The sequence below is a fragment of the Nerophis lumbriciformis genome, linkage group LG01 (genome assembly GCF_033978685.3).
Source record: "Nerophis lumbriciformis linkage group LG01, RoL_Nlum_v2.1, whole genome shotgun sequence".
In the NCBI taxonomy this organism is placed as follows: domain Eukaryota; kingdom Metazoa; phylum Chordata; class Actinopteri; order Syngnathiformes; family Syngnathidae; genus Nerophis; species Nerophis lumbriciformis.
In genome coordinates this window covers 55,808,364-55,830,000 of record NC_084548.2, presented here as the reverse complement: position 1 = coordinate 55,830,000, position 21,637 = coordinate 55,808,364, and the positions used below count along the sequence as shown (strand labels likewise).

At 39.7% G+C, this 21,637-nt stretch overlaps 1 protein-coding gene across 8 annotated transcripts in view; it reads right to left on the bottom strand.

The window, feature by feature from the left end:
* The window catches only part of slc16a4 (solute carrier family 16 member 4), a 66,920-nt gene that overhangs the window by 2,702 nt on the left and 42,581 nt on the right, over positions 1-21,637 (bottom strand). For all 8 annotated transcript variants that reach the window (XM_061987486.2, XM_061987414.2, XM_061987423.2 and 5 more), the window contains 2 exons: positions 12,864-13,075; positions 5,170-5,263 (listed from right to left, as the gene is read on the bottom strand). In XM_061987486.2, the coding sequence (XP_061843470.1) occupies positions 5,170-5,263; positions 12,864-13,075 (306 nt within the window). The remainder of the gene's footprint in view (positions 1-5,169; positions 5,264-12,863; positions 13,076-21,637) is intronic.

Below are 21,637 nucleotides of genomic sequence, written 5' to 3'. Positions count from 1 at the left end.
ACCCCGTTTCTATATGAGTTGGGAAATTGTGTTAGATGTAAATAGAAACGGAATACAATGATTTGCAAATCCTTTTCAACCCATATTCAATTGAATGCACTACAAAGACAAGATATTTGATGTTCAAACTCATAAACTTTCTTTTTTTTTTGCAAATAATAATTAACTTAGAATTTCATGGCTCCAACACGTGCCAAAGTAGTTGGGAAAGGGCATGTTCACCACTGTGTTACATCACCTTTTCTTTTAACAACACTCAAACGATTGGGAACTGAGGAAACTAATTGTTGAAGCTTTGAAAGTGGAATTCTTTCCCATTCTTGTTTTATGTAGAGCTTCAGTCGTTCAACAGTCCGGGGTCTCCGCTGTCGTATTTTACGCTTCATAATGCGCCACACATTTTTGATGGGAGACAGGTCTGGACTGCAGCCGGGCCAGGAAAGTACCCGCACTCTTTTTTTACGAAGCCACGCTGTTGTAACACGTGCTGAATGTGGCTTGGCATTGTCTTGCTGAAATAAGCAGGGGCGTCCATGAAAAAGACGGCGCTTAGATGGCAGCATATGTTGTTCCAAAACCTGTATGTACCTTTCAGCATTAATGGTGCCTTCACAGATGTGTAATTTACCCATGCCTTGGGCACTAATGCACCCCCATACCATCACAGATGCTGGCTTTTGAACTTCGCGTCGATAACAGTCTGGATGGTTCGCTTCCCCTTTGGTCCGAATGACACGATGTCAAATATTTCCAAAAATAATTTGAAATGTGGACTCGTCAGACCACAGAACACTTTTCCACTTTGCATGAGTCCATCTTAGATGATCTCGGGCCCAGAGAAGCCGGCGGCGTTTCTGGATGTTGTTGATAAATGGCTTTCGCTTTGCATAGTAGAGCTTTAACTTGCACTTACAGATGTAGCGACAAACTGTATTTAGTGACAGTGGTTTTCTGAAGTGTTCCTGAGCCCATGTGGTGATATCCTTTAGAGATTGATGTCGGTTTTTGATACAGTGCCGTCTGAGGGATCGAAGGTCACGGTCATTCAATGTTGGTTTCCGGCCATGCCGCTTACGTGGAGTGATTTCTCCAGATTCTCTGAACCTTTTGATGATATTATAGACCGTAGATGTTGAAATCCCTACATTTCTTGCAATTGCACTTGACTATTTGCTCACGCAGTTGTGGACAAAGGGGTGTAATATGAAATCGGTGCTGCAGTCGCTGCTTGGCCACAACATTAGGTATACCTGCAGACTGCAGCACGGATTTCATATTTCATTCATTCACAACTCCTCCAACACGAACATTATTGTTTTTGCACTTTTGGCTTCTTATTAAATAACTTTTTTAAATAGATTCAATCTTGCACGTGGAAACTTTAAGTGCGGGCTTTAGTTGATATAACACTCCCGTCAGGGGGTGCATTCTACGCCGGGGGTGCATTATCCGGCATAACACCTGAAACTTGGAGCTTCAGCTGAAGAACAGAACGGCCGACTTTGACTGTTTTTCGCTGGCTTTGGATGAGAGCTGTGATGTACGTAACACCGCCCAGCTGCTCATCTTCTTGCGTGGGATAACTGCTGACTTTCAAATCACGGAGGAGCTGGCAGCCATGCAGTCAATTAAAAGGGACAACCACAGGTAATGACTTGTTCACATAGGTAAATGCGTGTTTGGACATGTTAGGACTGAAATGGGACAAACTGGCAGGTGTGACAACAGATGGTTGTCCAAATCTGACGGGGAAAAATGTTGGACTTTTAAAGAGGATGCAGGATAAATTTTAAATTAACCCTGTGCAGAAATTGACATTTTTGCATTGTATTATACATCAGGAAGTGTAGTGTAAGACAGTGTTTAAAAATAAAACCATCAAAAGCAATCTGCTTTTGTATAAAGTTAAGTTAGGTTAAATGAAAGTATTATTATTACTATTATTATTATTATTTATCTTACGGTATATCAAAAATGATATTGAGCAAAATTTAATTGAAATATTGTCGATGTGGCCCTCCAGCAGTGCTCGGGTTGCTCATGCGGCCCCAAGTAAAAATTAATTGCCCACCCCTGGCATAAAGACTATGCACTCGTACCTCATGTGCCAGTTATATACCATATCCAACTATGCAGAGGATTAATATCACTGCTGTTACTGTTATTAGTTTTATTTAGCGTCCGGCAAAAGCATCACTAAAGGAGAAGAATAAAGGCTCCTCACACTGAGAAGAACTGGATCCCAGTCTAAAAAATGTAGCTCTGTGTAAGCAACGAAGGCAATCTGTCATCACGTCCAACAATGTGAATTAAATCCAACCTTGAGCACAATGTTTTGATTCTAAAAGCTTGACCTTCTTGCTTTTAGGCATAATTAAATTTGATCAAGTAATGCTGAACATTTTTTTTTTCTTCTCCAAAACAAACCCCAAACATAGTCTGTTATGGCAAATGGGTTACACTTGTAAGGCGTTTTTCTAACTTCCAGGTACTCGAAGCATTCCTGGTTCGATCCCCAGCTTCTACCAACCTAGTCACTGTGGTATGGCCACAGTGTGCACGTCTGTATTCCACTGAATGCTCAGGGTGTTTGTGCGTTTGCTCACACACATGAAAAATTACAGGGAACATTGGTCACGTCCATTGTGTCCTTGAGCAAGACACTTGCTCCTGATGGGTCGTGGTTAGCGCCTTGCATGGCAGCTCCCGCTATCAGTGTGTGAATGTGTGTGTGAATGGGAGAATGTGGAAATGCGTTTTGAGTACCTTGAAGGTAGAAAAGCGCTATACAAGTATAACCCATTTACCATTTACCATAACACTATGTCCACATTTACCCGCTCACACACACTGAACCACGACCCATCAGGAGCAAGTGTCTTGCTCAAGGACACAATGGACGTGACCAATGTTCCCTGTAATTTTTCATGTGTGTGAGCAAACGCACAAACACCCTGAGCATTCAGTGCAATACAGACGTGCACACTGTGGCCATACCAGCAGCACATTTGTCTCAAACCTGACATAACAATTTAAACGTCTTATTATTATAATCAAGTGACTAGTCAATTTCAAGAGATTATTTTCTAATATATGTGATTTGACCCACTTAGATATTTTTTTTTTTTTTTTTTTATCAGCTATGCACTACAGTATTTTATGCCTGGGTGGGGGTCCTGCTTTGGAAAGACTGTTTACCCCTTTCAGAGATCACATTCAGTTCCCCTTAAAACATTCACATGTTGCATGAGATGAAGGGTTTATTAACTTTCTGTCCGTAAAATAAATATTTTCATTAGCAATTATGTCGTCCTGTAACATCATTTCATGATTAATATCCAAAAAATAACATTCTTAACAAATGACAGTAGAATAAGCACACTGATTGAGGAGTCATAGTAAAACGACCTGAAATTTACACTTTACGTGTAGTGTTGGAGTTGTCCAACTTTTTGTGTGGCCATAAACGCACCAGTGGCTAATTGCCATAGTGTATGTGTTGGTGCAGGTGAGAGAGAGAGCACGTGGCTGCTGTTCATATAACTGATGACAATTAAAGAGCATACTTGCCAACCTTGAGACCTCCGATTTCGGGATGTGGGGGGTGGGGGTGGGGGCAGGGGGCGTGGTTGGGGGCGTGGTTAAGAGGGGAGGAGTATATTTACAGCTAGAATTCACCAAGTCAAGTATTTCATATATATATATATATATATATATATATATATATATGTATATATGTATATATATATATATGTATATATGTACAGTATATATATATATATATATATATATATATACACATATATATGTATATATATATATATATATATATATATATATATATATATATATATACACATATATATGTATATATATATATATATATATATATATAAGAAATACTTGACTTTCAGTGAATTCTAGCTATAAATATATATATTTTTTCTTATATATATATATATATATATATATATATATATACACATATATATATATATATATATATATATATACATATATATATATATATATATATATATATATATATATATATATATATATATATATATAAATAAAAGAAATACTTGAATTTCAGTGTTCATTTATTTACACATATACACACACATAACACTCATCTACTCATTGTTGAGTTAAGGGTTGAATTGTCCATCCTTGTTCTATTCTCTGTCACTATTTTTCTAACCATGCTGAACACCCTCTCTGATGATGCATTGCTGTGTGGCACGCACACAAGTGCTTTCATCAAATGTACTAGATGGCAGTATTGTCCTGTTTAAGAGTGTCACAACATTGCTGTTTACGGCAGACGAACTGCTTTACGGTAGACGAAAACGTGACTGCTGTTGTTGTGTGTTGTTACCGCGCTGGGAGGACGTTAATGAAACTGCCTAACAATAAACCCACATAAGAAACCAAGAACTCGCCCTCGATCATTCTACAGTTATAACATGATTGGGCAGGCACGCTGTTTATATTGTGGGAAAGCGGACTCAGGTCCGCATGGAGCTGGAGGGGGCGTGGCCTCGAGCTCCGCCTGAATTTCGGGAGATTTTCGGGAGAAAATTTGTCCCAGGAGGTTTTCGGGAGAGGCGCTGAATTTCGGGAGTCTCCCGGAAAATCCGGGAGGCTTGGCAAGTATGACAAACAATTTCGCTAAATAAAGGGACCGATGGAATTCCTGTCCTCCTTTAAGTATCTCCACAGACGTTACAATAATTTAACAGTGTCGAAAAACAACGTTTTATCTGTTGTGGCCGCCTTTTGTCACCTGTTACTCACAGTTGCATTGCAAAATCATACAAAACAAACTATTTGTTTATAGAGTGGGATTTGATTTTGTGCGCACTCGTGAGCAGTGCGCAATTGCGCAGGTGCGCACCTCAGAGGGAACGTTGGACGTGACTATGGCGGACGCTGGAGATTGAACCAGGAACCCTCAAGTTACTGGCACAGCCACCCTACCAACTGAGCAACGCTGTCTGTTGCTAACTTTAGTCAGCCGGATGCTTTTTAGAAACCTTGTGCTTTGAAAGAAAAAAAAACACTTGGAACATATTTGTGGCTAATAAATGTGAGCTAAGCCCTGCACGTGTCAGACATGTCAGTTTGCATAAGACGGAAGACCACTGGAGGTTTCTCATGACTCACCTGCCAAAGGAGGACCTGTGAGACAACCCAAACCGACAAAGAACATGGAAAATCCCATGGAGTTGTTGAGTTTCTCTGCCCCGACCAGATCCACCTGCAGGGAGGAACAGTACATTTAGCCTCAAGATACATATACACAGATCACACACTGTATGTAAGACCCTCGGATTCATGAGGGTCCCTGTTTTTCGTGAATAAGCACATGTAAAATGTCAATCATTGGATGACAGTGCACTTCATATGAAATGTACCGCAAACGTATTCCTAGCCCCTTTCTGCTCCGTCATTGACAAGAATATGATGTCAAATTTCCCCTGAAAACAGTCTTAGTGCTGGGCTGGTAAACAGACTTATAGGATAAAATGTGTCAGAAACATTCATCCATCCAACCATTTTCTACCGTATATTACATTCAAGTTTGATTTAAAAAATAAGTAAAAAAGTTTCACATAAGTAAATAAAAATATTGTCAGTGGGGTTTATGCTTATGTCCCCAATTTAGCCAGGGGCAGAACTGCATTTTTGCTTCTTGTATTGTTATTGTAAGAACTGCTCATGTCAAAACATACTCTCTCCCCTCCCTAGGTGAACTGTACAGTGCCAGGTGCCTCAAAAAGGCCCATCTCACCCTGGACATAAACTTTTTGAACTGCTGTCCTCGGGCAGGAGATGCAGGACAATAAAATGCCGGACAAACTGATTTAAGAACACTTTTTACCCGAGAGCATACTTGCCAACCTTGAGACCTCCGAATTCGGGAGATGGGGGCGGTGTTGGGGGGGCTGGGTTTGGTGGTAGCGGGGGTGTATATTGTAGCGTCCCGGAAGAGTTTGTGCTGCAAGGGATTCTGGGTATTTGTTCTGTTGTGTTTATGTTGTGTTACTGTTGTTGTGTGTGGGTTCACAGTGTGTAGCATATTTGTAGCAGTGTTAACGTTGTTTATACGGCCACCCTCAGTGTGACCTGTATGGCTGTTGATCAAGTAAGCCTTGCATTCACTAATGTGTGTGTAAAAGTCACATTTATTATGTGACTGTGCCGGCACGCTGTTTGTATGGAGGAAAAGAGGATGTGTCTACATGTTGTAGAGGACGTTAAAGGCAGTGCTTTTAAGGCACGCCCACAATATTGTTGTCCGGGTGGAAATCGGGAGAATGGTTGGCCCGGGAGATTTTCGGGAGGGGCACTGAAATTTGGGAGACTCCCGGGAAAATCGGGAAGGTTGGCCAGCATGCCCGAGAGAAATAGTGTCACTGAACACAAGACAAGAATGACTGTGCATGTGAGCTGTGTGCTTGGTATTTTTATGTATTTTATGTATTTTATGTATTTTTTATCTATTTATCTATGTTCTTATGTTTTTATGTGTTATTATGAATTTGCACTAAATTTATTTTTGCTTACAATTTCGTTGTACAATGTACAATGACAATAAAGATATATTCTATTCTATTCTATACACACTCATCCTCGTAACAATTTAGTCAGGGTTTTTTTTGTTTTGTTTTTTTAATTGGCATGTGGGTGAATCCATTACATTAGAAGCTTCAACAGTATGTCATAACTTGATACCTGATAATATTCTCAACACAAAGTCTGTAATTTAGTGAAAACGTGTCCACAAACATTCCACTGCTGATCTCATCTTTAAACGTGAGCGGTGTGAGATAGCCAATATCAACTGTACTCTGCCCAGTGGACAACAACTTGATAACAACACACTTTGTTTTGTGTTGAATGTTCACTTCGAACCATTTCAAACCAAAAGCACCCTAGTCATCTTAAATGTACATTGTCACTCTCAAAGGTGGACTTGATAAGAATTGTTTTTTTCTTTCTACTGAATAAAAAAAAAAGTGTTTTCAATGGATTAAAATTAATGTTCAGTTAATAGCGATTGGATATAATTCATTTTTAATCTACAATAGTCATGTGTCATATTGCATTGGCAAAGGGACTTAAGAAAGAAGGTAAATAACCCATGCACTTATTGTTTACGTTAACAAAAAACTAATTGTATTTTAAGATGGAAGTGCTTTCCTTCCTGCAGAGTGTGCATAATTTGGGCCTGATCAACTAATATCCAAGCGTTAAACAGCGTGTGCAAACTATACAATCCCCTCTGCTATTAGTGGGGGTGTTGCATGTGATCTAATACTGCCTGTGCATTTGATAAACAAGTGGTGCAGTAGTTTTGCGTGAATAAGCACATGTAAAATGTCAATTACTGGATGACAGTGCACTTCATATGAAATCTTACCGCAAACTTATTCCTAGCCCCTTCCTGCTCAGTCATTGATAGGAATATAATGGCAAATGCTCTCTGATATTCCCTGGTGGCACAGTGTTAGTGCTGTGTTAGTTAGTGTTAGACCAAGCCATCAATTTACTATGCCTACATTTAACCAACCATAGAAGACACTACACAATTTAAACCAATCAGAAACAACTTTAGACGAGTCTTGGCGTCTCTTTCACACACCCCAGCCGTATGTTGTTTGTGATTGGTTTAAATTGCGTGGTCTCTTCCCTGGTTGGTTAAATGTTGGCACGTCTCGGATACGCACATGCAGATTGTATTACACGCTGCTTGCCTAACATAACCAGAAATCATGATCATAATTAAAGATACAAGTATTTTTTTTATTTACTTTCCCTAAATAATTAAAAGTATTCATATTCTCTTCATGTCATATTATGCTCCTTCCAATGTTGTTGTTTTTAGGTTAGAGTTTGTATCCAATCAGAATTCAGCTAGCTTATGTTGCCATGCTGTACCAAATCTGCCAGACGCCTTCAGAATCAACAATGCAGGCGTCTGTGTACTGTAAGTGAACGGACACATACAGTTGATAGACAATTGCGATAGCCAATCAGATCACGAGTTGTTGTCAGTAAGGCCTTCTAGCTGGCCTTACGCTGTGACTGGATACTCACTTGGGCCAATCACAAGTTGCGAAAACAGGAAGTGGCACCGGAACCATACGAGGCATAGAAAGCCACAGAAAACTCACCGGTACAATAAACACGAAGATAAAGTGTTTGTCTTACACCTAGCAATCCGCTGTGGACAGATGAAGCCAAGCAATGCAGGTTTAGCGAGCGGTGCGCGCTCCCACGAAGGAAATCAATTTTTGGCAGGCAATCACATTTTGGCGGTGAAATGGGGGAATGCCCGCCACTTTCACACGAATCAACTGACAACGACGGTACCACTGGCTTATACGGCGTTGGATGGGGGCTATGAATTGTGAGTTCAAATATTTGTTTTATACAATTCTTTTAATTTTGACAGTACCACGTAAGAAATGTTGTGATTGCTGAAGCGGGTTTATTGAATCTTAAATGCGCCTGTGGAGGGGGGCGTGGCCTGCGGGCCTGCAGCGGAACGGGGTGTGCCAGGACCAGCCTCGAAGTCAGCGACAGGTGCGTAGATGGCCCAGGTGGGCCTTGTTGTCTAATCACCTGTCGCTCTGTATAAACAGCAGCCGGGAGGAGAGAGGTGGGGGGAGTTGGAGCTCGAGAAAGACACACGGACTGAGACACGCTGGACTGAAAAGTCTGAACATATATTGCTGGAAAGCAACCCCTGAGTGAAAATAAAAGACTGTTACCTCAGATTGCCGGGCTCACAAGAAGAATCTTTGTGTCAAGAGAACCCACAGGAGGGCAACCTCCACAGCGCCGAAAAATAGACCCTTTTGTACACTGTTGAGGGGATTCAATCCCCAGTAGTGTGCAAGTGTGTTTCTGTATAGTATCTTCAGCAGTGTCCATGTGGTGACATCAATTTAGGTATTTTGAGAGGTGAAGTCGGACTATGTAGGACATCACTAAAGGCCTAGGCAAGCCCAAATCTTACACGGCAGAAGTGTCTCAAAAGTCACATGTAAGTCGACAGCCTATTATGGGTTCTTTCTACTTAGGGACAACTTAAAACGCACTTGCGCGGATCTAAAAAACACATATGAATACACACACTGGATTGATATACAGACACACAAATTAATACACACACACGTGAATTGGATTACAGATTGAGATACACGTTTGCAAATAATTTTGAAACAATAATACTTCCATACTCTGCTCTCTCTTGAACAAAACCATTAAGAAGAGACATCATTTTGAACTAAAAACTAAAAATACAAACTGTTAGGTGACTCACCTCGTTTAGTTTTAGATTCCGGTTAGTCGTAGACAGTGTTTTATTTCTTGTTAGTGTGTCCTTTTAAATTTAGCTATCGATCCGATACATTTCTATTTCCCGTCAGACCCTGCGTGCGTGGCGCTCCAGACTATAATTGATAGCTGTGGTCTTACACAAATAAAAAATGAACCCACGCATCGCAACAATAATACGATAGACATAGTCCTTGTCCGGGGTGTCACCACCTTTAAAAGTTATTTCTTTAATTGCTCTTGCCACTGAGATACGTTTTTACTACAAACATGGTGTCAGAAGTGGGATCACCTGTCTGATTAATAATCATGTTTTTCCAATGTATAACATATTCTTACCCCCCGACCATCTGCACAAGGATCTCAAGTCTGCAATGAGGTCAATATATTTTGTCAACAAGACAAAGAGATTTGAGACTGCTTCACTTGCTGAACTCGACTCTCTCCTTCTCCCAAAATTGCATCACATACACTAAATAGACATTCATAGCGCAGTTAGAAACAGCTGCGCATTAAACATATCTTACATGATGGAATCTGGCCACTTTATCTTGACATGGTACAAAAGTCCCTCAGCACAGTGAGTGAATCCATTAGATTAGAAGCTTCGACAGAATGTTATGACTTCACTGATAATATTCTTCACACAAAGTCTACAAAATAGTGAAAACGTGTCCACAAACATTCAACTGCTGATCTCATCTTTAAACGTGAGCGGTGTGGAATAGCCAATTTCAACTGTACTCTGCCCGTCGGACAACAATTTGATGACAACACACTTTGTTTGGTGTTGAATGCACCCTAGTCATCTTAAAAGGTCATTGTCATGCTCAAAGATGGACTTGATAAGAATGATAACATGTTTTTCCTATTGAATAAAAAAATGTGTTTTCAAAGCAATAACGCACATTTTCGATGAATATCATTCATTTCTAAAATACAATAGTCATGTGTATTATTGCACTAGCAAATTGACTTAAGAAAGAAGGAAATATATATGCACCTATTGTGTTTATTAAACATGTTCACGTTAACAAAAAACCTTATTTTAAGTAGACTTTTATCCACATTAATGTGGAACTGTTACTCATTTGTGTTTTTATAACAGTATTTTAAAATGGAAGTGTTTCTCTTCCTGCAGAGTGTGCATAATACTTTGGGACTGATTTACTAATATCCAAATAACACGTAAGTACAAACTATAAAATTCCCTGTACTATTAGTGGGGCTGTTGCGTGTGATCTAATACTACCTGTGCATTTGATTAAAAATGCTGAAGTGGTGCAGACTGCCCCATTTAAATGAGGTTTTTGTGTGAACTACCATCATCATGTGCCCATGGAAACACTCATTTCTTCCACATTAATTTCATCATGCTCCTTCCTGTGGGGTTTTGCAATGTTGAACAAGCAGCACACATCTATAATCTATAACACTATTTTTGCAACATTGAATCGCAATCTAGACAACAAAAAATATATTTAGAACGCTGACAATGCGCTTTGCGGGAAGCGGTGGACCATCATGACACTGCAGCCCACTTATGCGACTGTAATGATCCAACCGTAAGAAAATGCACATTGCAAGACATTGTTTTCATATAGGAAATGTATTTATATTATATTTCCTAACTGAAAAAAAAATAACACCATTAAAAAGAAAACCAACAGACACCAAACACAGCAGTTGTTTTAATCAGCCCCCTACAACCAAAAGCTTAATAATTATAACATGATATTGCTGAATAGACCAATCTTTTATTCTGACAGTCCATATATGTTGACAAGCATACGTAGGACAAAGCTGCAGCACAATCGCCTTGTTTCACACAGCCATTTCTGTGCGACTGCCAGTTTGCATGTACTTTTCAAACGTGCTAAATAAAGACGCAAAACAGTGGCCACAGAACAGTTTCAGCCTTGATAAATCACACTCTGTGTGCGAAATAATTAAATGTACATCTTCTCTTCCCAGTATTGTGGGGGTTCTGATAATTAGCATATATTGTGCATATTCATTAAGACAGACACGCTAAATGGGTTGCACTCTTTATTTTGCTCATTTAAAATAAACAATCCTCTGCACACCAATTTAGTGGATAGGCTTTGTGTGTGCTATCAAATTTGCACGTGTTCTGATGTACGCAAACCTTCAGCAGATCGGGCCCTATATGTCAATCGACTGTTTCGTCAATGGTTATTTTTGTATTTCAATTTCCCATGTGCTATTTAACGTCTTCCATATCGAGTTGTTTGCTTCTACAGTCTGTTACTCCCGCATTTTTGCCTGAAAAGCACTGCCAGAGACTTCAGAGATTTGGAGTCATTCTGTGCTGGAGATGAATTTGTTGAGTTAACATTTTTAATCAGATTATTAATGATGATGGATTAATCTGCATTAATGCGTTCAATTTGACAGCCCTTAAAAAAATAAAATGTACTGTTTCAGGTAACACAAGTGACTTCTGGCTGACCCACACTAAGGATACACACACACACACATACTGTACATGCATGAACATGCACAAACATACACGTCCATTGACATTTGACAGTTGGTGTCTAGCAGACATTCCATGCTCCAGTTATTTCGTTGTTTGTACTTGTCTGAAAGGTATCATAAAGCTAGAATACCTTTTAAGACTCTTTTTGGCTATTCTGTCATCAGCATTCTTGTTAAGGTCTCGCTTCACTCAGTCCAGATAAAGTATCTGATAATCCTCTGACGAAATCTTGAATTTTTTCCCCCTTAACAGAAACTGCACTTTTCTGTTTTTTTAAACTGTGCCTATTGTTCACAATTCTTATTAGAAACATGAAGACAAAAGTTTTAGTGTTTTTTGCATTATAATTTGTAAAAAATGGCTCGTTCTATGTGGCTGGCAATCCATTCTGCCTCTAAATCACTTTAAAAATGCATCCAAAAACCACCAACAATACTTTGTTTACGTTCCGCAACCTGTTCAATAACCAAGCTGTAGCAACATTATTATTGTAAGAGCAAATACTGTGGAATTATTTTTCTAGCGTAGTAAGACAACGTCTTGGGACGGCATTCTGAGGCATTAGCCGCAAACTGGCTACGGAAAGAGATCAGCAAGCGTTTGCTTCAGCAGCTGAATTGAAGTTTTTATACCCAGTCATGGCATCCACCTATTCCCAATTAGCCTGTTCACCTGTGGGATGTTCCAAATAAGTGTTTGATGAGCATTCCTCAACTTTACCAGTCTTTTTTGCCACTTGTACCAGCTTTTTTGAAACATGTTGCAGGCATCAAATTCCAAATGAGCTACTATTTGCAAAAAATAATTACGTTTTCCAGTTTGAACTTTAAGTATCTTGTCTTTGCAGTACATTCAATTGAATATAGGTTGAAAAGGATTTGCAAATCATTGTATTTAGTTTTTATTTACGATTCACACAACGTGCCAACTTCACTGGTTTTGGGGTTTGTAAATCAACTCTCAATACCTGCATTGGTGATTCATGTTAATATTTTGTTGTCTTCCTTACCAGAACAGGCAGCAGTAGAGCCATGTAGCCCCCACAGAAGATGGCAAAGAAGACCGCGTACACCATGAGCAGGATGTAGGATGTCGCCAGCGGGGACAGCAGGTTGACCAAGCCGCAGAGGATCAGGTAGGCCTTGTGGGAGTGGTATTTGTGGAACAGGTTCTTGTCTGTAACCCAGCCTGAGGCCAGCTGGGCGATGGTCTCTGTGATTCCTGCATGAGAGACAAACATGTCATAGCAAAATGTAAAGAAATCAAACATTGTTGTTAATTAGCTGTAGATACAAAACATTTTAATGTGTTTTTCTGGGGATCAAGAAGAGGTGCAAACGAACATAATGTAGCAGCAGATATAGTAAAATGCCAGTGAAAATTACTTCCTGAAGATATATAATTTAATTTAAAAACTAAAACAATAACTATGATTATTTTATTAAATACCTTTAAATGGCCATTAAGTTCCACAAGAAAAGTATTGTGTCAATGTATTACAATGTACTATATGACATGAACATTGCTGTCTATGAGACGTACAGTATTTGAACGTGCCTCTAATGGCTTCAAACACATTATTGTCTTCAAAAAGTGCAGGGAACTGGGTGCAGTTGTAAATTGTTTGTTAAATAAAGGAAAACAATATATTTTTAATTGATCAATGTTCTTTGTTTATTGTGCTCCCTAATAACAGTAATGCCCACAACAAACTTGGCGTCAGAAGTGGGACAGCTTGGCTTTTTTTCCCTATTTGAGACAACATCTTATGACCCCGAACCGTCTACACTGGGATTTGTAGTCTAAATGCTGAAGTGATTATATTTACTAAAAGCACTGATCTAGTGTGTTTCAGGGGACTTGGACTATTGTCTGCACTTTATACCGGGCAATGTACTATGTTGCTGAAGATCTTTCATCTGGTTGGGGTGGCCGGGGGCTGGCCTCGCCGCGCTCTCCGGGGGTGGGGGGTGGGCTCGTGGGGGCCCGGTTGCCGGTGGGGCGGGGGCGGTCTTCCCGTCCGGTTGCGGGGAGTCTCTGGGTCCCTCGGGCGGGGCGTCTCGCCTTTCTGCCCGTGTGGGGTGTGGTCTCTCGCTGGCTTGGGGTCTGGCTGTCCCCTGCTTTTCTCGTGCCCTGTCCTCTGCCGGGTGCGTCTGTCTGCGGCCTGCTGCTGGCCCTTGTGGGCGGTACGGTGGGCCGGGCTCTGGGGTTCCTGTCGCTGGCCGGCTTGGCTGCGTGGGGGCAGTGGTCCCTGGTTCCCTGGGCACCACGCCTACTGTTTGTGGGTTGGGCTCTCGGGGGTGATGGGGCCGTGCTCTGGCTCCCACGCACTCTGGGAGTCGAATGTATTGTACATATAAATTCACATATGCTCACATACGTACATAGGTACCTACGCTCCCACATACATACACAAATACAGTACATATTTACCTACCTAAAGTTCGTACATCCACACGCACATTCAATATACAAACATACACATACACATACTCAGAGGTGGGTAGTAACGCGCTACATTTACTCCGTTACATCTACATTCAGCTCGCTACTCGCTACTAATTTTTATCGATCTGTTAATGCACGCTTTGTTTGTTTTGGTCTGTCAGACAGACCTTCATAGTGCCTGCGTTTCACCAAATACAGTCACTGGTGACGTTCACTCCGTTCCACCAATCAGATGCAGTCACTGGTGACGTTGGACCAATCAAACAGAGCCAGGGGTCACATGACCTGACTTAAACAAGTTGAAAAACTTATTCGGGTGTTACCATTTAGTGGTCAATTATTCGGAATATGTACTGTACTGTGCAATCTACTGATAAAAGTTCCAATCAATCAATCAAAACTGTGAAGGAAAAAAGACAATTTTTTATTTCAACCGTACATCCCGTCAAAAGCCTAAAGACTGACTGCACAGTTCCTGTCTTCACAATAAAAGTGCCGCTCCATTGCGCCTGCGCTTTCAAAATAAGAGTCTCCGAAAGCCAGCGCAAACAAGCTAGCAAGCTACGGAGTTTGCCGCCAATGTATTTCTTGTAAAGTGTATAAAAACGAATATGGAAGCTGGACAAATAAGATGCTAAAAACCAACCACTTTCATGTGGTATTAGAAAGGAGGAACTTGTTTTTCTCCTCCATTTGAAAATGTTGACGTTATCATCACTACTGTCTGATTACAATCAATGCAAGTCATCAGAATCAGGTAATACACCAACTTATATTCTTGTCTTCATGAAAGAAAGGAATCTATATGTGTTAAACATGCATGTATATTCATTAAAACACCTTTAACATGTAAACAAAAGCGGCAAAATAAATAAATATAAATTATGTACTGTATATATCAATGTATGTATGTATATATATATATATATATATATATATATATGTATGTATATATATATATATATATATATATATATATATATATATGATGTGTGTGTGTATGTTACTCATCAGTTACTCAGTACTTGAGTAGTTTTTTCACAACATACTTTTTACTTTTACTCAAGTAAATATTTGGGTGACTACTCCTTACTTTTACTTGAGTAATAAATCTCTAAAGTAACAGTACTCTTACTTGAGTACAATTTCTGGCTACTCTACCCACCTCTGCACATACTGTACATATACATTCACTGTACAAACACATATACACATTCTGTACATATACATTCATTGTACAAACACATATACACATTCTGTACATATACAAGTACATATGCATACTTACACTCATGCACATAATCACGTTTCATCAAACATATATTAACGTTGTTGCCCTAGGGTAAACTGGGTGTAACACATGGCACACTGACAAAGCTTAACCTATTGTGACTATAACAATCTACAAGGTTAATGTAGGTTGCTTCTCTTTCTCCCCCTCCATTTTTCTGCATTCTTTCGTATCTCAAGTTATCATTACGTATATGTATTGTTGCATTTAAACAACTGTATTGTTGATAATAAAGGTAAATTATTGGTATTGTTCATTATCAATAGCGCTATTTCTATTGGTATTTGTATTGATCCATTTGTAGTGTAATAATAATGCTCATTGTCATTTCTGTATTATTTTTTATTTTTCGCTAACTGCTTATTTGCTATTACTTTTACCATCATATTTGTACATGTCGTATTTGCTGATGTTGCTCTATTGTTGTTGTTGTTGTTGTTTGCTGTTGTTGTTTTTGTCTCTCTGTCTAATCCCCCTCTTGTCCCCACAATTTCCCCCTCTGTCTTCTTTTTTTTCTCTTTCTATCCCCTCCTGCTCCGGCCCGGCTGCACTAAATGATAATATAAATACATTTAATAAAGTCAAATACAAATAAGGCAACAAGAGAAGTATCCTACACTTCTCTTTTGTAAAGTAAATCTGAACAGCCGACATGGGCATCTACATCAACTATATGATTTGCCTGAGAAGCTGGACAGGACACAAAAAAAAAAATAAAAAAAAAAAATAAAGAAGATCTTTCATCTGATTCCGTGTCAGTCTCAAATGGTGCGTGAGATGTCGTTCAGACTACTATGGTCATCACTGACTGTTGGAGCCTGCTAATCATCAGATACAATCCCACAGACACAACTTAGAGGATGTCTGTTTTTTAAAGAATAAACAAAATAAATCATCCATCGATGGAAAGAGTTTACATGTCAAATATAGTGATGTCATTGGTACTCTTGATGAACATCATTCTCAGGGCATTCACATGATCGCAAATGGACTGTTCAGTTGGTCTTAGAAGATGTTTCGTAGGGCTGTGAATCTTTGGGTGGCCCACGATTCGATTCAATATCGATTCTTGGGGTCACGATTCGATTCAAAATCAGTTTTTTTTAATTCAACACGATTCTCGATTCAAAAACAAATTTTTCCTGATTCAAAAGGATTCTCTATTCATTCAATACATAGGATTTCAGCAGGATCTACCCCAGTCTGCTGACATGCAAGCAGAGTAGTTGATTTTTGTAAAAAGCTTTTATAATTGTAAATGACAATGTTTTATCAACTGATTGCAATAATGTAAATTTGTTTTAACTATTAAATGAACCAAAAATATGACTTATTTTATCTTTGTGAAAATATTGGACACAGTGTGTTGTCAAGCTTATGAGATGCGATGCAAGTGTAAGCCACTGTGACACTATTGTTCTTTTTTTTTAATTTTTTTTTTTATAAATGTCTAATGATAATGTCAATGAAGGATTTTGAATCACTGCTATGTTGAAATTGTAACTAATATTGATACTGTTGTTGATAATATTCATTTTTGTTTCACTACTTTTGGTTTGTTCTGTGTCGTGTTTGTGTCTCCTCTCAATTGCTCTGTTTATTGCAGTTCTGAGTGTTGCTGGGTCGGGTTTGGTTTTGGAATTGGATTGCATTGTTATGGTATTGCTGTGTATTGTTTTGTTGGATTGGATCGATTTAAAAAAAAAGAGAATCGATTCTGAATCGCACAACGTGAGAATCGTGACTCGAATTCGAATCGATTTTTTTCCCACACCCCTAATGTGTCGCCTGTCATCCAAGCAGGCTTTATCATTTCACGCTCAGACTTAGATTAGACTAGATCTGACCAATCGAGTCAAAATTTGATCAAGTCATGATCTGACCAATCTCTTCTAGATCTGACCAATCTAAGTTGCCTTGAAAATACAATGACCAGGATGACTATTAACGTCCATAGACATATTCACAGTACGCACCAACCTCAAGTCACCAGGCCATGAAGTAGATGTCATAAAACACAGAGTAGCTTCTATGTTGAGATCATATCCTTAAAACATTAGTATGGGCTTTAGCTGTCTCGATAGTAGAAAGACATCCATCAGGTCACCAAAACAACAAGCAGGCTGTATGCCCATAAAAACAGTGAGCAGCAAGACCATATATCTGCTACATTGGCACAAATGTGTTGTGTATTACATCCCCATCTGATTGATTGCTGGCTACAGTGGAGGTTTGATGACTAAGCAGATATGCGCGGGGCTGCGGGCCGCAGTGCAGAAACTGCAGTGGTGTATTGACCGTTGCAGAAATAGCTTTAAGCAGGCTGCAGTGAGCCACAGTGATCAATAAATGCAAGGGATGTCATGCAGATCACCGTTACATGGATGCACTCGTTTTGCACAGGAGCAGAATTTAGACATACAGTAAATGTATTGTGATAGTCCGACTTTTTCGCAGTGGGTGTGGTATCATTTTTCTCAACTCAAAAATAATGGAATATTGCGGAGATGGAGTTATAGATAGAAAAACAATGACACAATTGGAATGGAACTCAATAGAGCACAAGCTAGGACTTTTAATGGCAATTAGCGCTTTGCTTTTGCCAGTTGGCCCAATAATATTATGATTCAGAGGTGAGGTGACTATACCATTCTTCTCACATCCTTGCTCCATTTTACAGTTGCCAAACATCATGCTCCCCTATTACTGTTAGGTATTTTAATGTACCAACAGAGTGGTTCTGGGACTAAATCATGTAAGCATTTGAAAATAAGCTTCAAGAAACAGAAATGAATAAAAATGTAACAAATTGTATTTTTTCAATATTTGACAGTGGTGCCAGTGGATGGGCTTTTTGTTCATGACTTTCAAAGCCTGGTTGTACACTGTTCTTGAGATATTTAAATTCAGTAACCTCCTGTGTTTCAATATCTTATTGACTGATTGAAAATCACTTATAGTTATTTTTTGCAAGTTAAGACTACGGTGATTGTTTTGCAGCCATTAATTTACATCGTTAATGCATATTGTTAGGACCTCCCTAGCCTTGCTGGGCGACTTGGCTGCACAAAGTTGACGTCTGATTGCTGGGCAACACAAAAGTAGACCGAGTATTGACCCTTGTGGTATTCCCATTTCATTTTTTAAAAAGATGACATTGCTTTGTTAACTTTGACATACTGTTCTCATCCGTAAAGATAAGACCAAAACCAATCAACAGCCTGTTTAGAAAAATTACAAGTTGACAACTTAGATATGAGAATGTGTTAAATGCCTTTTTAGGTCAATAAACACTGCTCTCACAACATTACCCCTATCCATAGAGCACTTCAGGTTTTCAGTGAGATAGGAATTTGCTATTTCTATAGCCTTCTATAACTCCTCTTATTATTAATTTGGTAAATCTTTAGTATGGGGAACATATTGTAAGTAACAAAGACTTAATTAAGAGTTATTTGGACACAAGGGGAACATATTGGAAGTAACAAAGACTTAATTAAGAGTTATTTGGACACTAGGGCAGTGGTTCTTAACCTGGGTTCGATCGAACCCTAGGGGTTCGGTGAGTCGGGCTCAGGGTTTCGGCGGAGGTCAAGACACACCCGACTCATGGTGTAAATAAAAACTTCTCCCTATCGGCGTATTACGGATACGGCAACAGCAGAAGTCAGACTGATTTGCAGGTGTGTAATTTGTTGTGAGTTTATGCACTGTGTTGGTTTTGTTCTTTGAACAAGGTGATGTTCATGCACGGTTCATTTTGTGCACCAGTAAAAAAACATGGTAAGACTTTAGTATGGGGAACATATTCACCATTAATTAGTTGCTTATTAACATTCGAATTAGTAACATATTGGCTCTTAACTAGTCATTAATAAGTACTTATTAATGCCTTATTCTGCATGGCCTTACTATAAGCCTAACCCTCTTACCCTGGCCCTAACCCTCTAACCCTAACCCTAACCAAATAACTCTAAATTAAGTCTTTGTTACTTAGAATATGTTCCCCGAGTGTCCAAAAAACTCTAAATTTAGTCTTTGTTACTTAGAATATGTTCCCCATACTAAAGTGTTACCAAAAGTTGAAGGGTGGACTAGCAAAGTAAGATTTTCATTGTCTGTTTAACTGTGCATATGACAATAAACAATCTTGAATCTTGAAAAACATAACTTTGTCTTGAATTTGAAAAAAAAAAAAACATTTTATTTTTCACTAAAGAAGGGTTCGGTGAATGCGCATATGAAACTGGTGGGGTTCGGTACCTCCAACAAGGTTAAGAACAACTGCACTACGGGAACACATTGTAAGTAACAAAGACTTAATTTAGAGTTATTTGGTTAGGGCTAGGGTTAGAGGGTTAGGGTTGTTATATAATAAGGCCATGCAGAATAAGGCATTAATAAGTACTTAATAATGACTAATTAAGAGCTGTTACTAATTTGCATGTTAATAAGCAACTAATTCATAGTGAATATGTTCCCCATACTGAAGTGTTACCATTCATTTCTTTGGTGTTCTGCCTCAGTTAGAATAGTAATAATGAATTAAGCACATTTACAGAATGCTTTGTCAGAAAGCAGTGAATAAAAGTCTCCTCGGTGGCCACTTCTTCCCTCCTTATATAACGGAATGTCTCCATCGAGGTCAGAGAGGTGGCACCAGGCAGCTGTGCCGTGTTTGCGTGCCTTTCTGCCCTGACCCAACACAATGTCGTGGGGTGTCTCCTGCTTGCATCCAGACAAAATGTACGCTTGTTTGTGTATTTTATCCACAGCGGGTTGGTGTACGCTTGCAGCTGTTCCTGTTCAAACTTCAGTTTAAATATGGCCTCTCCAAGTAGCACCTAGAGCCAACTGCCTGGCGGACGTAATTAGTTCTGTCCACTTGTCTTTGTAGTGCTGACAGGTAGAAGGCCTGTGCACGGACTTCAGGGTTTTAACAAACAATGGGAGGACTGCAAGATATCAAAAGGTGCCATTCCTATTGCTTTAGCGATGGATACTGAGTCACGAGATGAAAGCAGGGGATAATAAGCGGCATGTTGATTTTCCCAGCTTCGCTGAGGCCGCACTTGGCTCGGCCTGCCTCCTCTTTTGTACACATTGCCGCCTCACTGATTCGCTGCAAAGTATCTGCCACTTGAGCCTCCAACAAAGTGGGGAGCCCCACTAGTTGCCACGCCACCAACGTTACTCAGTTGGCTGTTGCTTAGCGACTGGAGCTAGCGTCGAGGTTAGGGGCAGAGGGTTTGAGGAATAGGCTGATCCGGACGATATCAGCCCCCCCGCCCCCGACCCCTCTTTCTCGCGATTGAGTCAATGGGCCTCTATGACAACCGCTGGGTCGCGGGAAAGAGGGCCAACAGGATGCTGGGATGGCAGCTTTGTGGCGTGGGTGGCGCCCTGTTACTGCTGCTCTGTCGTGCTTTCGCTCTCATTACAGCGCACATGACCACAGAACGTGACAGAACAAAGTCAAAAGAGTCGGGTGGTCTTGATGCTCATCGGAGTGCTGCTTTCAAGAGTTGATTTAGACCAGGGGTCGGCAACCCAAAATGTTGAAAGAGCCATATTGGACCAAAAATACAAAAACAAATCTGTCTGGAGCCGCAAAAAATTAAAAGCCATATTACATACAGATAGTGTGGCATGAGATATCAATTAAATTAAGAGGACTTAAAGGAAACTAAATGACCTCAAGTATACCTACAAATGAGGCATAATGATGCAATATGTACATATAGCTAGCCTAAATAGCATGCTAGCATCGATTAGCTTGCAGTCATGCAGTGACCAAATATGTCTGATTAGCACTCCACACAAGTCAATAACATCAACGAAACTCACCTTTCATGCACAACCTTAAAAGTTTGGTGGACAAAATGAGACAGAAAAAGAAGTGGCATAAAACACGTCCTAGAAAGTCGGAAAAAGTTATACATGTAAACAAACTACGGTGAGTTCAAGGACTGCCAAAATTAGTAGGACAAAACGGCGCTCACCAAATACTCGAATCAGTGAAGCATGTTTAATATAAACAGTGT